General features: G+C 39.4%; 3 protein-coding genes and 4 long non-coding RNA genes across 9 annotated transcripts; 1 reads left to right on the forward strand and 6 right to left on the reverse strand.

Annotated features, from left to right (window-relative positions):
- Positions 1-2067: 2067 nt before the first annotated feature.
- Positions 2068-3118, reverse strand: LOC130698681 (uncharacterized). The gene is made up of 7 exons (XR_009003552.2): positions 3028-3118; positions 2920-2973; positions 2783-2855; positions 2671-2729; positions 2453-2610; positions 2268-2375; positions 2068-2209 (listed from the first exon to the last, which is right to left on the reverse strand). It is a non-coding gene; the product is annotated as an uncharacterized LOC130698681 (long non-coding RNA).
- A 72-nt stretch (positions 3119-3190) lies between these two features.
- Positions 3191-9460, reverse strand: LOC132088104 (uncharacterized). Of its 2 annotated transcripts, XR_009421329.1 has the most exons (5): positions 4017-4243; positions 3819-3934; positions 3558-3731; positions 3370-3502; positions 3191-3307 (listed from the first exon to the last, which is right to left on the reverse strand). It is a non-coding gene; the product is annotated as an uncharacterized LOC132088104 (long non-coding RNA). The 2 variants fall into 2 exon arrangements; XR_009421330.1 differs by lacking the exons at positions 3819-3934; positions 4017-4243 and adding an exon at positions 9393-9460.
- LOC130701187 (uncharacterized) lies at positions 4639-5205 on the reverse strand. The gene is made up of 3 exons (XR_009004073.1): positions 5069-5205; positions 4902-5002; positions 4639-4845 (listed from the first exon to the last, which is right to left on the reverse strand). It is a non-coding gene; the product is annotated as an uncharacterized LOC130701187 (long non-coding RNA).
- On the reverse strand, positions 6273-8102 carry LOC130697321 (uncharacterized). Of its 2 annotated transcripts, XR_009003108.2 has the most exons (6): positions 7593-8102; positions 7437-7530; positions 7119-7223; positions 6992-7047; positions 6617-6879; positions 6273-6523 (listed from the first exon to the last, which is right to left on the reverse strand). It is a non-coding gene; the product is annotated as an uncharacterized LOC130697321 (long non-coding RNA). The 2 variants fall into 2 exon arrangements; XR_009002900.2 differs by having other exon boundaries at positions 6273-6879.
- Positions 9461-12036: 2576 nt separating the features above from the next.
- On the reverse strand, positions 12037-16964 carry LOC130687346 (nuclear pore complex protein Nup155-like). Its single transcript, XM_057510528.2, is given in 10 exon segments — positions 12037-12552; positions 12612-13257; positions 13316-13924; positions 13986-14291; positions 14348-15584; positions 15643-15914; positions 15969-16275; positions 16332-16563; positions 16628-16852; positions 16916-16964. Coding segments are annotated over 10 exon segments (4221 nt in total). The 3' UTR covers positions 12037-12214.
- Positions 16965-17228: 264 nt separating this feature from the next.
- On the forward strand, positions 17229-18671 carry LOC130691788 (uncharacterized). Its single transcript, XM_057515161.2, has 5 exons — positions 17229-17413; positions 17476-17640; positions 17706-17976; positions 18033-18311; positions 18364-18671. The coding sequence occupies exons 1-5, from the start codon at positions 17312-17314 to the stop codon at positions 18573-18575; spliced, it is 1029 nt and encodes a 342-aa protein (XP_057371144.1). The 5' UTR covers positions 17229-17311; the 3' UTR covers positions 18576-18671.
- LOC130690853 (uncharacterized) lies at positions 18517-21222 on the reverse strand. The gene is made up of 6 exons (XM_057514081.2): positions 20262-21222; positions 19984-20195; positions 19698-19916; positions 18947-19637; positions 18711-18893; positions 18517-18651 (listed from the first exon to the last, which is right to left on the reverse strand). The coding sequence occupies exons 1-6, from the start codon at positions 21088-21090 to the stop codon at positions 18578-18580; spliced, it is 2208 nt and encodes a 735-aa protein (XP_057370064.1). The 5' UTR covers positions 21091-21222; the 3' UTR covers positions 18517-18577.
- Between the last annotated feature and the right edge of the window lie 77 nt (positions 21223-21299).

Genomic DNA, 21299 nt, shown 5'->3' on the forward strand with positions numbered 1-21299 from the left:
GCTTGGCCTGTTACAAAATCCAAAAGCTATTTGCAACCTACTATTTTTACATTCTAATATGTTATTCAGTTGCACTTCGTTGAGAGGTATTAAAAATGAATTAGCATTCAGAATCCAGTAGCTGTGATTCTGTTTTTCATATGTACGTTGGTGAAGTATTAGTAGCAAAGGATACTGACCACGAACAAAAATTAGAAATGACACGAGCCACATGGGTTGGAATACTGTCATGCCCATGACATCATTCTGCTACTCTTTCTTCGTCCATCATGTCATTCAGTTACATGTGAGAAGTGCACTATGTGTGATGTTTCAAATCGTTTCCACGTAGCCCATTAAGTGGCACGATGGTGTGGTGGTGTTGTGTAGTATGGTATTCGACTTAAATTTTGTCAATCGGTATCACATTGGCATGGTATGCTCTTATTTCTAGCTCGTGGATCTAAAACTCAAAAGGATGCTGTCTGCAAATAAAGATTACCAACAAAGCAAAATCAATGGCTTGGATACCTTACATCATTCTTAGACTCTTTGCCCACTCATCATCACAACAGTCTCAATCTAGTAGAAGCAGTCTGTTCCTCTACTAAAAGTATTGTCAACGGTTAAGAAACAATATTTTTGCAGCATCCCTTCTACTTTACAAGTCTAAACACGACTACGCTTTGTCCGTCACCCCGTCTTCGTCTCGCCCGTCGCCCCGTCTTCTCTTCGTCTGGCCCGTCGCCCCGTCTACTATTCGCCCGTCGCGCCATCATCGCCTCGTGGTCGTCACGTCATCGCCTGTTTTTCATGGTATCGTTGTATTTTTTTTTCGAAGTCCAACACGTATTCCTAAATTCACTCCAATCCGTATTCCAGTTTCACGTTTTCCTTATCAATTAATTTCACGTCCTCCAGCTGGATCAACGCGTCGAAGATCGTCGTCGGAAGAGCAGAGACATCAGCTACGAATCTTGGTGGTATCAGCAACATCAGCAGTGGTAAGAAGAATTTCTCATTTTTCTTTCATTTTCTGTGGGGAAAAGAAAAAAACAAAACAACCAAAAACAAAAGCAAAAACAAAACAAAGAAAAAAAAACAAGTTTTATAGTTCTGTTGTCGTGCAACGTGGCTGTGTATGTTGTGATGCACGCTTTTCGATTTAGATAAAAATGGCGGATTTTTCCATGTTTGTTTTTGTTCTTTTGGTAAAAAATTCAAAAATTCCTATTTTCTTTGTCTGTGTTCCACAAATACACAACGTTGTCTGAACTCTATTTTGTGCTGCGGCAATTGTTTATTTTTCAATGCTAAATGCGTCATTGCCACCACGGTCAACTTGCAGGTCGGAAAAACGAAAAAGGAAAAAAAAAACGAAGTCGGTTCTGTGAAAAGAACACCTGGGTACAACTGATGGTTTGATAGAAAAACCTCCGTCAGAGAAAAAATGAGTAATCGGGTATCTTAGGTATTGGAATTCGGAAAGGCAAGTGGCCTAGGTCTTGGCTTCGATATTTTGAGCCAGTGAATGGTCAGGAAACAAAAAGGAGGCTTGTTTTTTTTTTCCAAGTTCAAACCGTATTCCTAAATTCACTATTAGTAATAGTAGTATTTAAATATGTGAAATAGCTCAGTGGTAGAGCATTGGCTTCAGAAGCTGAAGGTCTAGGGTTCAATACTCAGATGAGCCAGGTACGTAATTTTCTTCATAGCACATCGAAATAACGAAAAATGGCAAACAAAGGAAAAATTCTTTTTTCCTCGACGATCGGATGGTGGGTAGCATCGCAGAATTTTTTCTGGGACGCCCACGCCAGCTTTCCAGATGTTTCTGGACGCCTAGCAATATTAACCAAGCTGGGATTCGAACCACAGACCTATCGCACTGTAGGACAGCACGCCACCGATACGCCATAACTGTTCTTACATGGATAGTTATAGATTTTGATAGCTATGTAGTTATACGTTAAATTTAAAAAAAAAAATGGCACACTAAAAATGGAGAAGAATAATTTAAAATATTCCCATTAACTGTTTCCTTAAACAAAATGAATTTGTTCTCTATTCAGGTAAATGGGTTGGCAAAATAACCACGTAATCAAATTTACAAACAGACATTGCAAATTCCAAGGTGTTCTTGGATACGAATTTTGGTTAATTACATTGAGTTAATGCCAACTCGCTTCAACTTCAGTGGGCAAGGCAGCAAATCCAGTTTATCGCCGAACTGCTAATAGATTAAATTAGATCAACAAGTAATAAAAACTATTTAGGTCTTAACTTACTCAGCGCCTATCTCGACTAGCGAAACCCCCTTGAGTCGAAGGGGCGCTAAAGTCGTAACTCAGGCCTGGGACCATCGCTTGCATGAATGACGGTACATCGGCCTTGGGCTAAAAAAAAGGATTATTAATTACGAACACAAGGGCAGAGAAATATAAGTAAATTACCCACTGGAGTAGGTTCTTACCTTAGTAAACAAACACACTCTCCAGCGTTAGGTCCATCTCTCTCTTCGTCATCGACATTTCCCACGCGGCTCGTTCGACCAACACGATGATCATACTCTTCATTCTTCAATATAAGTTGGTAAGTCATAATTTACGACATAGTTGACGCCGGCAATATCTAAGAACAGTACAAACATGAAATGCGTAATAAACGAACGAAGAACCCATAAAGTATTACCTTAACTAATTAAGTATTAGGAATAACTGCAACTGAAGTCGTTCCCCACAGACGATGCCCTTAAACAGTTCCTTTTAATCGCATGTCACAACTTCCGGAATGTATTACTCACTTGGCTTTCCATCTTCCTTCAATTCATTGAATAGATTCGGGCAGCCTTTCGAGGTGTGGCCAGCTTCATGACACTAGGGGGAAGGTTGCTTTTATCGTAATGTGCCTGTCATGCTTAATTTTAAGGACACAAGTTACCGTCAATGATAGCAAGCACATAAACTTTTCTTGCGTTCATGGTATAAGATGAAACTAATGGCAAATAATAATGTAATAATGGAATGTAGAAAAATAATATTACCATACATTTATGATCTTTCTTAATGGCCATCTGGCATGGAGATAAGAGAACGAGGACCAAGGCACCACAATGTCTTGTTCACAACTTGTGATATTCTCTAAAATTTAGAAGAAAAAATACAAGGACTCTGCACAGAAGAATTACTTCTTATAGTTCCTTCTTAATACCGTAGCATTCATTTAGTAATTTGAAAAGGAGTTTCAAATATTAGGTATTCTCAAATTAAAGTTTCTGGTGGTGGTGAATGTTAACAATGTTTTCTTGGGGAAACATTCACTCCGCCGCCTGCATGATAAAATGTTAAATTTTAGATGACTTAATCAATGAATATAAAGATAGCCAAAGACCATGCCCTTAAACAGTTCCTTTTCAATGCATGTCACAGCTTCCGGAATGTATTGCTGATGCTGCTTTCCAACTTTCTGTCAATTCACTGAATAGATTCAGGCAGCCTTTCGAGGTGTGGCCAGCTTCATGACACTACGGGTAAAACTATATTAAAGTAATCACACTACAAATACAAGAAAACACTTACCTTGTGACCCCAGACAGAAAAAAAGTAGATCAATTAAGCCAATCTAAAAATGTGCCTTTTCTTTTGTTAGTGATGCAGATGGAAGTTTTTGTCCTATTTATTTCTGTCTTGGACTGTGGGGTCCAACGATACAAAACTCTACATCAGCAACAATCTTTTCTCAGTGCTCAGAAGCTGCAAATGTCATGAATGAAAAAATTTCAATTAACAATAATTTTAAAAACAGTTGTAACGCCAAGCATTATTAAACATCTCGACTACCTAAGGATAATAGCTGGAATCACAATGTTTGTCTCCACAATCCTGTATCGCAATGTGCCTGTCGTGATTACTTTTAAGGACACGAGTTGCCGTCCAAGATAGCAAACAGATAAACTCTTCTTGCGTTCATGGTATGGGATAAAAATAATAGCAAAGAATTATGTAATAGTGGAATGTGGAAAAATAATATTACCATACATTTATGATCCTTCTTAAAGGCCATCTGGCATGGAGATGAGAGAACGAGGGCCAAGGCACCACGAATTCTTGTTCACAACTTGTGATATTCTTTAAAATTTAGAAGAAAAAATACAAGGACTCTGCATAAAAAGAATTACTTCTTAAAGATTCTTCTTAATAACGTACCATTCATTTAGTCATTTGAAAAGGAGTTTCAAATATTAGTTATTCTCACATTAAATTAAAATTAAAGAGACATTCACTTAAGTATTACTTTACCATTGCTGCCTCATGTGTCCAATATTTCGCGCGTCAGATGCACGCCACCAATCTCACACACGACACAGAACTAGAAAATGGCGACTGATGCCGGTTATCAAAACTCAAGCAGCGTTGCAACACATTTCAAAATGGTCGGTGAATTCAACTCGAGACTAGGGCTCGGCCCCGATCGTCTTTGATCGGGGCAAACCGCGGTTTTTCTTTTTTTTTTTTTTATATTTTTATTGTTGAAATTTTAGTGATTCCCAACAGACTAATTATCACTAATTGTTGTGAGCGTAGAGGCGGTCAACAACTTGTTATAAATCAAATTTCCTTTGTGTCTTAAATTAAAACATAACTTTTTAATTTTCTCTCGCACAGGAAGATACTAAGCAAAAACCAAATGAAAACAGAGAGATGGCTGGTTGTCTTTCGGGTTTACAATGGTTAGTTTTGTATTGTTGGGTTACGTAGGGAATGTTGGTGTAGTTATAACAAACAATCAAAGTTGTTTCGCAGATTGGATGGGAAAATGGAAAAGATGTGTCCCTAGTTAACCCCAGCCACCAGTAGTGTCACGTCACTGCAAATACACAGAAAGAAATTGAAAAGTTATTTAAAATTGAATACACTTTTTACCATCAGCATGACACTGCAACACATAGCTCTAGTAGATTCTACGAAAAATTTATCCCATAGTAGAGTAGATCTTGACTTAAGCGTAACACGAATGCCATCACCTAAAATTACAAAACTTAGATTACATGCCAGCATAACAAAAATGCTGGAAGCTAGATTTGGTAAACCTTGAATTTATACCGCAGACTACCCACCAAACAGTGTAGCCATTTATTGGTAAGGAATCAAGTTTGACTTCACTCAAAAGCTCTCGGTATTCAAGAAGTTAGGCTTAAAAATAAGCCCGACAAATAAGCTAGACAAAATAAGCTTTCTCAACCTACTGTTGACGCGCCAACACGATGAACAATGAATTTATACTGACAGACGACCCATCAAACAGTATAGCCATCTACTGGTAAGGTATCAAGTTATGTTTCACTCAACGGCTCCCGATGTTCAAGAAGTTAAGGCTTGAAAATAAGCCCGACAAAATATATAAGCCCGACACCATGGGGAATGTATTGTTTCTTCTTATATAAAACACCGCAACAAGTGTGACTAGTGAAAATAACATATGGAAATACATAGGATTGATAAGTTTGATGTTTCACGCTAGCGCTGTAGCGTACTGGCGCGCCAGTAGTTTTTAAATTCGGTGTATTTCCAAAACGGTTGATGTTATGAAAAAAATAGCAATTTTCTCGGAATCTTCATTAAATTTTGAGTATATTCTGTCATTTTCAAGCAATTCCCACGATGGTCAATTTTTGACGGTTTTGGAGGCAATTTTCCCACGGTCCTTTTCTTCGTTTTTCTCCATTTTGTTAAGTTAAATGTCAAAACAAAGCCGATATTCGTGATCAGCGTTCCATTTCGAATCGAAATAATGTATTTTAAACTAAATTAAGCAAGGATTACGAAAATTAATATCTTTTACACGTGAACCTTATGGCATTTGAATGATTAAAAGTGATAGTTGCTACAGCCCTTACGATCGCTGAAACCCAATAAAGAAAACTGAATATCGTACCAATAGGTGGCTATAGTGTTTGGGGGACCGTCAGCAGAAGAAATTCCTGATACAAAGTTGTTACTCTTATTTTATTTGACTCTTAATACTGTTAAATACTATTATTTGGTGCTAACATACAATTTAACGTAAAAATGTTGGGGATATGTTTTAGGGCATTTTCCGCTCTTAAAGTTAGCACTTGAAACACTTAAATAATTTGATAAAAACTTAATATGTTTAACAGGAATAAACCCGTTAATAACTTAGTATTGAATAAAAAAAGTCACGAAAATAGTTGTTAAACTATTAGTTAAGATTGACTATACGTTTATTATTGTTGATGGCAACAGATGGGGGAATTCAACACAGATGCTGGAAAAGAAAGGAAAACAACACATTTCTATATATTCATTTTGCAGCAGATAGCGAAATTTTCAAGAAACGAAAATAAGCTTCACTACTATCAAACGCTAATTCTCTCCTATATTCAAGCTTACTTTCAAAATGTAAAAAAAGTTACTAATGGATTATCCACTAATCAAGCTTACCATAAAACTGAAGTATTGTTTTTGTTTTTTTAAATTAACGCCAACTAACTATGTCTGTGCTTCTTGTAGTTTGAATAAATCTGTTCAACCAAAAACGTCAAGAATCCAAGTCCAGTACCAATGCCTAGAATTAAACCATAATTTCTTAAGGGCAAAAAAAACTTGATTATCACCTTGATTCGTCATGATGTTCATCACGTAGATCATATGAAATCCAAATGAAGTAAAAAGACTTCTTTGCTGCGCAATATTGCTTACTTCTTTGGGTTGGCTGTTTGATTGTGAATCAATGGTAGACGGACTCAAAGTGTTCTTCACATTCCTTGATATGTGGCACAACAAGGCTAAATCCATCCCCACATGTCAGGAAAGTATAGTCCATCATTGCTACACGATCCATCGTTAAGTAGAAAGAGTTCGCCACGCCATCGATACCCTTACAGAATTTAAAAATAAAAAAAAACATGATGCACATAAGTTATCTGCTGAAATTCAATGCATAACCCATTTTTCCGCTAACTCATCATTTATGAGTTGATACAACATACCCTCATGCGTCCCGTACATATTGGCAATAGTTTGATTAATTAGCACGAACGAATACCTGTGGAATAAAGAGGGTAGTTTTTAAAAATAACAAACAACAAATAAGCAGACAAATTAATTCCAACCTACGTAAAGTTTAATTTTTGCTGCTAGCCATTCGACCAAATAACGGTCCGATCCAGTCCAAGTGTAGGTGCCATTCGGTCCTCGCTTTTAAGTATCGAAAGGTGGTAGCTAAATCCGAATAAATAAAGAATAATAGATAAGTTTCGTACAATACCATTTTCACTAAAGAATAGGACATTTAGGACATGATTATTTCTAACAAGAATACATCTACACTGGTACTTACATCAAACATTTAAAAATTGAGGTGGCGACCAGTAAAAAAAAAATTGACCATATCACTGTCAGATAAAGCGTCTCAGCGTAGAAACAACTGTGTACCTTGGCATTGAGTGTGTCGAAGACTGGATTAGAAATACATTCCTTGCAACGCATTGGCTGAAAGTTTGCAAACAGGCTGTTGGAATCGATGAGTCTGAATAAATGAAAATACAATCAAATTTAAACATTAACTATTTAGTTGTAAATGTCAACTACTTGATCGTTGAAGAAGCACAATTTCTCCATTGGGCGCCCTTTGATATATCAAGGCCTTTTAAAGTTCACGTAGTAAAGATGTCAGACAAAATTCTTCTGATTCTGGGACTACTATTTGCAATTATCTTGAATAACTTTACCAAAACTGCAAGTTCACTCAGCATAACCCTGGCAAAACAATTACGAAATGCAAATTAAATTTTCCCTACCTACTGGTGCTACACAAATGGTTGTTGAACATAGACAGTGACATAATTTCCATTTCCGAGTCATTTCCTTGCAGACCGTGACAAAAAAAGCTTTATACCGTGATTTAAAATTCTTGTTTTGTTTTCCTGTCACAATATCATGTGACTAAATTATTACAAGCTGTGTTACCGACCCCTAGATAGCGTACCATTCACCTCACTTTTTTACCGCGAGATGCCACTATACGGCGTACCATTCGCCTCACTTTTCCACCGCAAGATGGAACTACAGGTCGTACCATTCGAATCACTTTTTCATCGCTAGATGGCACCGTTTGGCGTTCCATTTACCTTACTTTTTCCACCGCCAGATGGCACTATTTGGCGTACCATATACCTTAAATTTCCACCGCTAGATGTCACTATTTGTCGTACCATTACCTAATATTTCCACAGCTGAATCTCACTTATTGGCGCTCCTGTTCAAACTGCAAACGATTTGCACAGAACTTGATCTCTGCATGTCAAGTTCTATAGCCGCTGTTCAATACGAAACCGCCATTACGCCCCGGTATTTGATAGCGCAAACATATTTAGTAGATGCCAACTTATTAGAGCAATCTGGCGGTCCAAAACTGTCAGATACCGGAACATATTGGCGATTTAGTAAGGAATGCCATCTCGGGAACTTAAAGCGCGTAGCTTAAGTTGTTTGGCATACATTACTGTTCCTGATCTATAATGATAGCTCGTGACAATTCCTCCACATATTATCACAGACTTGAAAACCGAACTGTAGGAGAATTTACACGCCTCGCGGTGAATTAGAATGGCCAGTTCACGAGCGGGTGTTACAACTACTGGCTTTTGCTCCATGGCATGAGACGCATCTGCAACACTTTGTTCTAACAATGTTCAAAACCGTTCCAAGTACGCCACCTGCATGATAAAATGTTAGATGCCTTAATCAACAAATATCACAGCACAAGCAAAAATATTGGCAAGAATACCTGCAACTGAAGCTTTCTGAAAACGTGTTGGTTTTCTGTAGCCAGAATATTTAATGTTTTGAAGTAGTATTTAAAGCAGGCCAGCTTCTTCGAAGGGTGTTTTGTATTGAGGTACATCTTTACCTGTAACCTAAAGCAGACCCAATATATATTTTCAAATCATAAAAAACAGTTTTGAGAAATGGCTTACCTGAAGGATGAATCTATCAAAAGTGTTAAAGCGTTCTCCAAAGACGATGCCCTTAAACAGTTCCTTTTCATAGCAGAATGTATTGCTCGTGCTGCTTTCCAACTTCATGTCAATTCACTGAATAGATTCGTGCAGCCTTTCGAGGTGTGGCCAGCTACATGACACTAGGTGTAAAACCATATTAAAGTAATCACTCTATGAATACAAGAAAACACATACCTTGTGAACCCAGACAGAAAAGTAGATCAATTAAGCCAATTAAAAATATGCCTTTTCTTTTGTTAGTGATGAAGATGGAATTTCCCGTCCTATTAGTTTCTTCCATGGACTGTGGGGTCCAACAAAACAAACACAAGTTAAAATCGATTAAAAAACAGTTGTAACACCAAGCATTGTTAAACGACTTGCCTACCTAAGGAAACCGCTGGAACCACAATGTTTGTCTCCACAATCCTGCAATGATTGAAATGACAAGCTTTGTTGATTTCATTAATTCTCATTTTGAAAAAAGTACAAAGCCTGACTGCTTGGTTAAGCCGTTTGACTTGATACCTTTTATAAAAAAGCAGGAAGGTTGCCATTGTCGCTATGTGCCTGTCGTGCTTACTTTTAAGAACACGAGTTACCTTCAATGATAGCAAGCTGATAAACTCTTCTTGCGTTCATGGTATGAGATAAAAATTATGGCAAAGAATAATGTAATAGTGGAAATATAATATTACCATACATTTATGATCCTTCTTAATGGCCATCTGGCATGGAGATGAGAGAACGAGGGCCTAGGGACCAGGATGTCTTGTTCACAACTTGTGATATTCTCTAAAATTTTTGGCGCGTGCAGACAGCAGACTGCACGCGTTAAGCCAATCTAAAAATGTGCCTGAAAAAAAAAAACTTCCCGATGAGCCATGGTTTAAGGCGCCTCTTGTGGACGCAAAGAGCATTACGAGAAACTTTATCCATCGCAGATTAAATGTTTTAAAACAAATTTAAAGTAATCATCCAAATCAAGGTTTAATAAAACAAAAGGAAAAACGCCTAATACTTGTGGAAGCACACTTATGTTGTGCAGCAGTAAAATGTTGGCGATAGCAGTAAAATAAAATAAAAGAAGTAGTAAAACAAGTTATTGAATAGAAGTGGATTCTATTCTATAACTTCGATCTAAATATCGCACCAATAGATGATTATACCGTTTGGCGGACCTCAAATAGCAGAAAGTCTTGTTTGACAAGCCAATTGTTACCTGTCACTGACGGTGATACCTTGCGTTTAAACTTGTAATGGATTCCATGTGATTTGAAAGTGCCATGACATAGAATCACTCCATTAATTCATGAACTTTTCCGCTACCAAACCTGCCATCCGAAAAAAACAAAAACAATCTCGTTTCATTTAGAATTGAAAAAAAAATCAACATTAAGTTACCCACTGCTAATGACAGCCAGAGGTAGCAATACAGGTGATAGCGTATTGAAGATTTTGTCTTCATTCAAAACCAACTTTGCCCCTTGATCTCTCTTTTTCTACACAGTTCGAAATTGACGCTTATTTGCAGTATTTGTTGTTTCTTGTTGCACGAAACTAACTGCACTTCAACGAAGAATTATTTGATTTACAAATGTCTCAGGAAATTTCAATTACCAAATACTCACCGTTTCTTCACCCAGCTTAAAAAAAAGTAAGATTCATGGGGCCAACACCACCAGTAGCCGCTAGATCTCAATTCTTGAAGCCACGTACACATATATGACAAACCCTAAAGAATAAAAAATGATTGTTGACTAAAGCCCAAATGAAGAATACCTACACAAATACTTTTATTTACGTGAAAAAGTATTCCCAATTAAATCATATCTTCATACCAAAAGAGTATGACCATGACATGCCAGCTTAATATGGTGTTGTTCCAATCTTTCATTGTCCATCCATGGAATGAGAACACACATGTGACTGCACTGCTTCAATGGGGGTCTTTGTCTGAAGTGGGGCATAGCAGAAAAAATTAGCAGGAACTACTAATGAAGCTGCGTTGCCTAGCCGTTATTTATCTAATGGTTTTAACGTGGTGCACAACGAATTTCATTTTCGTGATCCTTGTTAAATTTTGAATGTAAAACATATATATTTAAATACATTTATATCAATAAATTAAGACATTATTAGTTTAAAGTAAAAGTTGTGGACCGGGGCCTAAAATGTCTATTGTACCTACTTTTAGAATTGAAAAAACTCAAAAACCATGAAGTCTACGTAAAAACAAATTTGATATTCGTGATTCTTATTAAATTTACAATGTAAATGATGTATAGTTATCTAGTTTTATTGATTTTAATTGTTTTAGGTAGAAGTCGGCCTTAAATTTCTAGCGTGAAATGAATGGAATGATGGATGATGAATAGAATGGTAGAAATTGAATTTTATGAATCCTATTTCTACTGAAGGCCAACGGGGCAAGCAGTATGTGGTATGTTAAATTTGAGACTCAAAATTGAAACTAGCAAGTATATGACATTAACAGTAAACTTACCACAACTGCAATTTGTTTCACAGTGATGACCCTGCCCGGCACTAATATTTAGATCACCGAAACGACGGATTTAACATCAAGAATGCGAATGGATTCAGTTTCGCACGTCGAAATGGTAACAACCACCACAAAATAAAAAACAAACAAACTAAAACGCACACTTTGTGCATCACTTCCACATATCACACTTTACGTGAGCACGAGTGAAAAAGAGTCTTTCAGATGTTGATGGAAGGATATAGGTAAGCCATACTAGAATGGTATGCTGATAGTCACTCAATTCGAATGTGAGTAGTTTGATTCACACTTGAATTCCACAGGATCCTTCTGGTATCCTAAGTAGTCTACCATCCAACTGTACCAACAATGACGATACCACTTGAAACTTCGAGGTTAATATAAAAGACAAACATTTTAAAAACAAATTATCGATTACATGACACTATTTTACTTTAGATTTGAGTTGCAATGTTTGTTTATATCTTATCTAACGACAAAGTTTTCCTTCCAAGGGACCACATTCTGTTTGAACGGCCACACAAATCAGGTTAATGTATTGATGTAATTGGTGGAAGGGATGTTGAGGCGTATGGGTAGATGACAACAAGAATTCAATCTCGCACACACATACAGAAATAAAAAGTTACTTCAAGACGAAAAAAGAAGGGCAATGACATCTATGGGAAAAGATTGCATTAAAAACATTACAAAAGCTCCAACTTACCTTGAAGAGTACGGAATTCGGCTATGAGGGCAGGTGATGTGGCGTGAGTCGTGCAGAAGAGATCTGTCAAATAGACCCCAACGGCCTCGACACACTGTCCAATCAGAGCTCGACGATCGGCTGTCGGCACGAGAGCTGCCAAGCCTCCATTAGACGTATCCACCAGTCGATTCAACATGTCGGCCAGCACTTGGAGCAAGTGGTTGGGTTTGCCCTCCGCTTGCCAAACGACATCCTTTGCACCGTACAAGCGATTATAAACGGCAAAAACACGCTGGAACGATACTCCAGCCGTCAGCATGATGGAAACGACCCAGCCTAACAATTAAAATACAAAATGAATGATAGAAATAACACGAAAATAATTGAAATTTTACCTGGTGGGCCATTCCAGCGAACTGAATATGTTTCCAATGTTTTAACGAGGAATTCCAACGGGAAAAATTGCTCAGACTGGGCATAAGTTCTACCTAGCGTTTTCATTTTGCTACCCAGAGTGGCCAGTTTAGTTTCAGTATCTGCATTATTCAATTTCTTGACTTCAGCATTGATGACGTTCTGCCAAATGCTGGTCACAAGGGCCGCGTCGTAATGATTGGCACAGTGCAAAATGGCCAATTTGCATTCCCAAAGGCCCTGGGGTTCGGCGAATTGTTCGTAGAGTTGAGTCACGTCCAGCAGGTCGGAATGTAAACGGCTGATGGTGTCGGCATCACGACTGGGCAATCTAGAGACAGCTTCCAGCACTTGCGACTGGACTTTGGCCACGTCCATCTTCTCTTCCATTTCGTAGAGAAACTGGCCCTGGACGGCGTTACCGAATGAGCTCGTCTCAGCTGCTCGTGCACAAACAATGGCCCTCGAAAGATATTCGATTCTCATCGGAAGACTTATGGCCGTGCTGTGGGCATCAGCTAGACGTGAAAGAACACGTGCAGCAGCGATAAACTGCCCACTCTTTTCATAAAATTTCCACAACAGATCGTATTTTGCAACTAAATCCGTCTGCTGCTGTTGATTAACCTAAACATAAATAATTATTCATTTGGGTCCAATTTAATGCACGTTAATTAAATCATACCTGTCCAACTGTTTGCCTCTTGAGGTAATTCTCCAAATGCGGCGATTGAATTTCCAGCAATTTGTCGTCCCATTTGTTGTCCGTCAGCCAATCGAAAATGGCCACGTGACACAATTCGTCATCTGATTGTAAAGCGAGAGAAAGAGTTTCGTCTGCTAGACGTTGGGCTTCCAATGGGCTTAGACCCTCATCGTAACCTTGTGGGGCGGTTTGGGTAATCGGGCCGGGTGATTTTGGAACGCTGGGCGATTGAGGATGGCACGCAGCGGCAGTGTAGAGTTTTTGCAAAACTTGGCACATTTGCTGATAGCAATTTTTACGAGCCAAAAGGGCCTCTACAGCTGCAGGATCTTCTTGTTGGCCGCTGTAGCATTGCTGGGCACGATGTTGAGGGTCCAGCTTCTCAGCTACAACGCAACAGAGTTCCACCACGCCTCCGAAATAATGACATGCAGATAATTGCTGGCAAACATGGGCCAAATTAATGCGGGCTGGAATTTGTTTACACGTCTCCAGTGTTTGTTCCAGCAAACGTTCCTTGTCCATGCGATTCATAGTGGCCGTTCGAGCCTTCAGAAGTTGTTCATTAACTTTAGTGCATAGAGCATCCTTAAAAATCAACGAATTATTTAATTAATTTTTAACTTAAAATTCCAATGTAAACAATTACCTCATTGCGATAAAGAGACGGGCAGACTTGTCGCAATTTGTCGCTGATGGCGTCCGTGCTGGCCGCGTCATCCAAGTAGCGATGGATGAGCGAGTTGATGAGGCCGATGCAAGTGTCTCAACCTGAGAGGATGAGGTCGCGGAATAATGTAGTCTTTAATGACATGCGCATTTCAGATGTCAAAGATTGGCCCAGCAAATGCAATTGATGATCGCACAACACTTTCCAAAGAGCAAGGACTTCGACGGTATGATCCAGCAATTGCTTCATTGCCAACAGCGATTTTCTCTCCTGCATTTGAGCTTCCTGCATTTAATTTATAAAAATTATTTAATTTTTGTTTAAAATGAAAAATGTCATACCTGAAGACGGCCCTTCTCACAAGGCTGATGGCCGTTTTGATGAATATTGGCATGAACGAATCCTTTAAGAGCATTAAGTTGGCCCAGCACAGTTAGCAATTCTTCACTATTAACAACACTGTCCAGCAACGGTTGATGTGGTTTGCCTACATCTCTGGCCAGCGGCATCAGCCAAAGGGGCCTCAATATGCGTCCGAGATAAAGGTAAAGTCCGTTATGCCGGCCAGAGAATTGATAGTCGGTCATGTCTGACCCGCCACTGCCCGTCACGACGGTATTCGAATGGGGCGAGTAAGGTTGCATTTGAGGGGTCGAAATGGCATTGGGGTTGAATGCCCCCACTCCACCAGATTCAGGCGAACTGAAAGTAAAATGCGATGGTTGATGATGGAAATTGCTGGGCGTGCTGTTCAGATGGGCGGGCGAGTTGACAACGAAAGGAGAGGTAGGAGATGAAACGGGGTGAGCCAGATGAGATGGTGAGACTTTGACGTCACCACCAAGAAGGAAGAACGCGCGGGCAGCCCAGTCGGCCAGCTGGGAGTCCTGTACGCTTGTTGAACATGCCAAAATGAGGGCAGTGGCACAGGCTTGATCTTCTCGTAGAACCTGGAAAAAGGCCCGAACGGCCGTACTGTCCGGTCCTGAAGCGTCGAATAATAATTGACGTAGGATATCAACCGGCCTCAGTTGAGTGACGATGTGACAGCATTGCGTCGTTAGGAAAATGAATTTTCGAGGTCCAGCTGCATGTTGAGTCACAATCAGTGGAGGCTCAGGTGCTGGAGGAGCAAAGATTGACGGATCGATTTGCCTTTTGATGGTAACTTCGGCCAACGCCCAAGTCTTGCCGTCCAAGCCCAACGTGTTTTGAGTCTCGGAAAGTTGCTGGGCAGCCGGAAAGAGCGAGTTGGACAATGTCCAGACAACGTCGTTCTCTGAGGCTGTTGTAGTGGCTAAAAATGTTGTTCCATGAGAATACAAGGCCGACTGGACTTGTTGGGGACGTTGAGGAGACGCATTGGCCGCATAGCCGGGCGGTAAGCGGACTTGAACGAGTTGAAGGGCTACTGGCCGGCTAGAAGGCGTGGCTTCGTTAAATGCACGCCATGTCAATGTGCTAAAGTACAGACGTACACCAGATGCAGTAATGGCCACCAAATGCAAGTTTGTCGATTCACTCGATTCAATGGGCGCAATGCAAATCAATGGCCTAAAGCTGGAACGATCCACCGTCCTATTAAATCAAAAATTCATTTAATAATTAACGTTTTGTTAAGGGTAATGTTTAATACCTGGCAATATTAGCGGCAGACTGTACGATGGTATTTGTATTAATGGCCGCCACCCGAGTCATGGCTTGTCCGTTTGTGCCTAAATCATAGACTTGAAGGGTCCCCTTTTCTGAACGTGTGTAAAGAATATGACGGGTTTCATCTTGCACCATTTGCACAATCGGATCTTCTTCACTGAAGGCCGCGTTGATAAATGATGGAACCAAGTAGGATAATGTACTTTTTGAATGGTTGATTTTACGACATTTACGGCTAAAGAATCCCTCCTCAGCCTAAGAATTTATAAAATAATATTTTGGAACAATAAGATTTAAATAAATAAATACCTGATAAAAGAATTCGTAAATGCAACCATCTTTTGCTCCCATGAAGATTCGGCCGTTGGCTGTGCCAGTGATGGTTACAATATAGGATCCATCTGTTGGTACAGCGAACAATGGTTCAGGTAAGAGATGCATTTCTTCGTAATTGGTACTGGATCCGGAGAAACTAACTCCCAACAAAACAATTTCTACAGTTGTGGCAAGGCACAAGAGGTATTGGATGTGTGGTTGAAAGATGCCCGGTTTTGGTCGAACTAGCTCGACAGCAATAATTGGTTCGCTCAGGCCATCGAAATAAGACAGATCACCCCTTGATAAAACAAATAATTAGTTTCCGCTTTAGATGTTCTGTTGGGATGACCTTACCCGTCCTCGTACGTCCAAACATATATATCACTGTCGATGCTCAACCACGCACGTTGAATGAGAGGGAAAAGCCCCATCATGCAGTAGCTTTGCATGTGCCCGAAATGTTCTACTAATTCTGGTGGTAGGGGAATTCGATTGACCAATCCCATCTGCCTGAGGAGCGGCTGTCCGTTTGGGCCAACTTCGAGCATAGGATAATCAACATCTGACAATCCGCTAACTCCGTGGGCTGAAACATTCAGGTTGAAACTATTACTTCCGATACTGAAGAATGTTTGTCGAAAAGTTAATACCTTCACCGATCTTTATCTGATCAGAAAGTGTGGGGAACTGATTATCATTCTTAAGTTGCCATTCAAGAATGCGACCAGCGAGATCAATGCCTTCCAACGACGGAATCAACGTCGATTGGATGGCTGCAAGCGGCGAAATCATTGTTTTCGATACCGGTGATGTTATGATTGCCGTGGAAGACAAGTTGCTGTTTACGTCATTTTTATATGGATTGACACTAGCATCTGCAAACAGCGTAAAGTTGTTGGTCAAATACCGTAGACAATGGAAATATTGATCTCATTTACCTGTATAAATTGAAGAAAATTTGTGACTCGCGCCCGTTACAGACTGCATGACAGCGAAACAGCGAGTATGAATAATGATGAAGTCGGCGTTGCCAGATTAAAATTATGTGCAAATAATTTAGTCAAAATGATTAAATTTAATTAAGTCATGCAATAAAATATTATTGAATATTTCTTAAAAATTAGATTTTCTCAATGCTACTTTGAATATTTTAAGTTTAAAAAAAACAAAACCCGATTTGGCGTTGATTGTTAGAAGCAGACGACGGTGAGGCGTTTGGCGCGAAACTGCCATCATCGGCATTCAATTTGCTAACATCGTCTGGCACTGGTTGTTCCTCAAGTATCTTTAGTTTACATTCAGTAAAACTTTTCAGGAATTTATCTTGTTTTGAAATGGCGCCTATTAAACAAAATGGAATGAGCGATTACGAAATGCAACGGGCTAAAAATATGGAAGAAAATCGTCGAATTTTGGAAAGCATTCGTCAAGAACAGGTCTTTAAATGCACTAATTTCATAACAAAAACTTAAATCTTACTTCTATGATCTTCAAATAGATTTACAAATATGAAGCTTTACAGCCAGTTAAGCAAAAGGAGAGGAAACCTGCTGAACCGAGACCTAAAAAGAAACCTCGAGTTGAAACAGTAGCGGGCCCTGAAGGTGTTGAGGCTGAAACTAACATTAGTGGTATAAGGAAATCTTCGAGAATCTCTGGAAAGGTTAATCCCCACAATCCTTACCTAATTATTCTGCATTTATTAACAATTTCCATTATTTCCCAAAGACTGCCGAATATTCAAGAGGTTTGAAAGATGAAGATTCAGATGACAAAGATTATGAGGAAGAGTATTACGACGATGACTCAGATGAAGAAGACGGTGAAGGCCGAAAAAGAAAACGTGTGAGAGGACCACAACAGAAGATTGTGATACCAAAAAATCGTGTCAACTTTTATGGTGCTGTTCCAGGAGTAGAGATTGGGAGAATTTGGGAAATGAGAATGCAATGCTCTGCTGATGGAGTCATGCGGCCTCCTGTAGCTGGAATTCATGGAGGTACTTGTTCTTCTAATTTATATTTCTTCTATCGCAAATTTTTAAGTTCGAAATAGGTCCCGAAGGAGCTTACTCGATTGCCCTTTCTGGCGGCTACGAAGATGATGTCGATCTTGGTGATTGTTTCACTTACACAGGCGAAGGTGGCCGAGCACTCAGTGGCACCAAAGCTAAACCTAAAAATCTACGAACTGCCCCACAGAGCAAAGACCAAACGTTAACAAAAGGCAATTTGGCCCTCAGTTTAAACATCGAAACAAGGAAACCTGTTCGCGTAATTCGAGGATACAAATCCAATACTGAATTCTCTCCTGAATATGGCTACCGTTATGATGGTAACACATTTACGTTTTTAAAAAATGCCATTAAATCATCCTTATCTGTTAGGTTTGTATTCCGTGGAGAAGTATTGGTTGTGCGTTGGCAAGTCTGGTTTTAAAGTATACAAATTTGCTTTGAGAAGATGCCCAGATCAAGCTCCTCCTCCTTGGGTGACTAATAAGAAAACAAAAGTACAAGAAGAACCAGTGGAAAAGAAAGAAGATGATAAAGAAAATTGTAATAACGATCTTCAATCTAGTCCGTCTCCATCAGAATGAACTCATTCAACTTCAGATCCCTTTTCACCTGTTATGTTCATTTTACTCAAATCGACAAGCATTGATTGCAAAACTCCTGTTTTAATCAAACATGTTGGCGTTAATAAACGGAAAATGTATTTTTAAAGCTAATACCATCAGCAAACGTTTTAGAAGGTAGGTCGTCATCACGCGCCAGCACGCGGACGAGATCGATAAACTTTGTCTCCATGGCACAAGGAGCCCCTTGTCCTCGCCAATGAATGAACACGTCTCTCAGTCCAGTCATGGCTCCTTGACGTACATCTTTAGAGATGTCATTTAAACGACCCATCAGAGCTGTTAAAAATACATTTAATTATGTTAATTTCTTTTCAATAAAGGCAGCATACTTGTCAGTATAGAGTCCAAATTGGCAGGTCGTCCAGCGATTAAGCAACGTTGAATTATTCTGATGGCTGCGAGTCGAGTATTGATGGCTTCGTCTTCCACCAAGTCCACAAACGAATTGGCTATAACGTCGATATTAGATGGAATGATTTCGAGTTTATGATGCTGGACAGCTGCATACGCGCACAATGCAGCAGAAGATCGCAAAACTGATGCAGAACGACCGGGTTTCCATTTGACATTAGCCAATAACATGACTTGGAACTGTGCTGGATCGGTGCATTGAACATGGTCCATAGATCCAGTCAACATGTTGAAGCTCTTCAGTTTGATTTCAGGACATTGGGTAGCTGCGATAGTTTGGCAGAGTAAATCAAAAATGAAATTGTCAATCATTTTCATATCTCTGGCAATGAATTGTAAAATCTTCCACGATGATGATGTTATAGTCCATTTTGATGGATCTGCTTCAGAGAGCAGGGAAGGTAATTTCTGCTGGATCATTGAGTTAATATTCGAGTAAGAAAGACGGGAAGCCACTAGCTGCAGCAAACTCATTTTCCTTGCAAGAAAATCGGGCTGGTCTGATCCTTCGAGAGACAAGGCGACGGACAGTAGTTGATTGATCAAATCGATTGGAATTCCCAAATCTTTTTCGACCAACGTTTCCAGGCATACGAGTAAGGAAATATCCTAATTTTGGAGATTTATCTTAATGAGATGGTGGTTACAATTATGATGTTCGTTTCATACCTTTAAAGAGCTGAATTTGATGGCCAATTGAACGCAAAGCTCTAAGGTACGTGCAGGATAATCGGACTGTACTGCATTGAGGAATCCATGAACAATATGACTGTAAATGGTTAGGCCCGATGTGCCAGTGACATCAATTTCTTCTTGTTTTTGGTCGGAAAGCCATGAAAGAGCTTCTAATGCGCACGTTTCACCAATGAGACGAGCTGATTTGCATGCCTGGCACAAGGTACGATTCAAGAGTTAATGTTGTCAATCTAAAATCGTTTTAGAAATTCCGTATTACCCAATTGCGAACAGAAGCTTGGTCATCGCCCGACTGAAATATTAGGATTTCCATAATAGTAGACAGTTCTAATTTCCTATCTGGTATTTCACGTACGAATTGGTAAATGAGTTGAGCTGACTGAATTCTGAAATCGTTATTCCAATTTTCGGTGTCTGCTAGTAATTTAGAAATCAGTTTGCTGAAACATTTCTTCAATCGAAGATGAAATTCTGTGAAGAAATGGAAAATGCATTATCGTGGAAAATAAATTGATGTTGGTCAGATGAAATACTAACGTGGTTGAATTTTAATTGCCTCCCAAATCCTTTCAGCTTCTTCACTGACTTCGTTAAATTCATTGCACCTCCCCAGAAGAATCAGAGGAAACAAAAGGTGGAAATTTTGATCGTCTGCTTCAATTGCAAGTGAAACTTTGCCAATAGTGTGAACCATGGCAAGTTTTACCACTGGGCTGCTCTCAGACCAGAATATTTCCAGTTGAGGTGCAATGTTTGGAATGGTCAGAGGTGAGTAAATCATCACAGGCTCGAGAGCTTTGACACACATTAATCGTACTTTCATTGGCTGGCTTTTGACGTTTTGCATCAGGGGTTCAACGAAGTAATCAGCTTGCAATCTAAAATACTCGTTTCTCTCAGACAAGGCAACAATGATTTCACAGGCTTCTTTGACAACTTCTCCAAAGCGATCTCTAACCATCAGTTTTACCAACTGCGTCAACTTATCCAAATTTTCAAGGTAAACTGGTTGTACATTTTGGTTGAGTATGGCTGCAAGGTTGATTCTGGCTAATGTCAAGCGAATTTCTTCAGATGGCTCCACTTCAAAACGATCAACTGAAATGTTGACTATGTCGTGAAATTGTGCGCTACTAATGCTTCCATGGGTAGTAGATGCGTGTAAAATTAGGGAAGCAGATTCTCTCAGGCTGTCAACTTTATCACTGGATGTGATTTTGATAAGTGGATCAAACAGATCAGACAGTAATTGTTTGTCGATTTGCCGTTTTTCTGCTCGTTTCTTGAGATCAAGCAAAGCTGCTCGTCTTGTCGATTTGTCTTCACTTTCAAGTTGTTTGAAGACTAAATCCCTTTCAATTTCCATCTTTTCAGCTAGAAATTTAGGCTTGATGATTAGATCAACGGCAAGATTTGGATTGTCTTAAACATTGTCAAGACACAAGAGTTTTCGCACGTGCTTTTCAGTTGGACTGACTTTCAGACGAAAAAACAATGTCGTCGTCGCTAAGCAACCCTGCTATTCCCAACCTTTCTTAAATGGCCGTCAATAAATGGCATTTTGTAACGTAAAAC

This window comes from Daphnia carinata, chromosome 6, assembly GCF_022539665.2.
Source record: "Daphnia carinata strain CSIRO-1 chromosome 6, CSIRO_AGI_Dcar_HiC_V3, whole genome shotgun sequence".
In the NCBI taxonomy this organism is placed as follows: Eukaryota; Metazoa; Arthropoda; class Branchiopoda; order Diplostraca; family Daphniidae; genus Daphnia; species Daphnia carinata.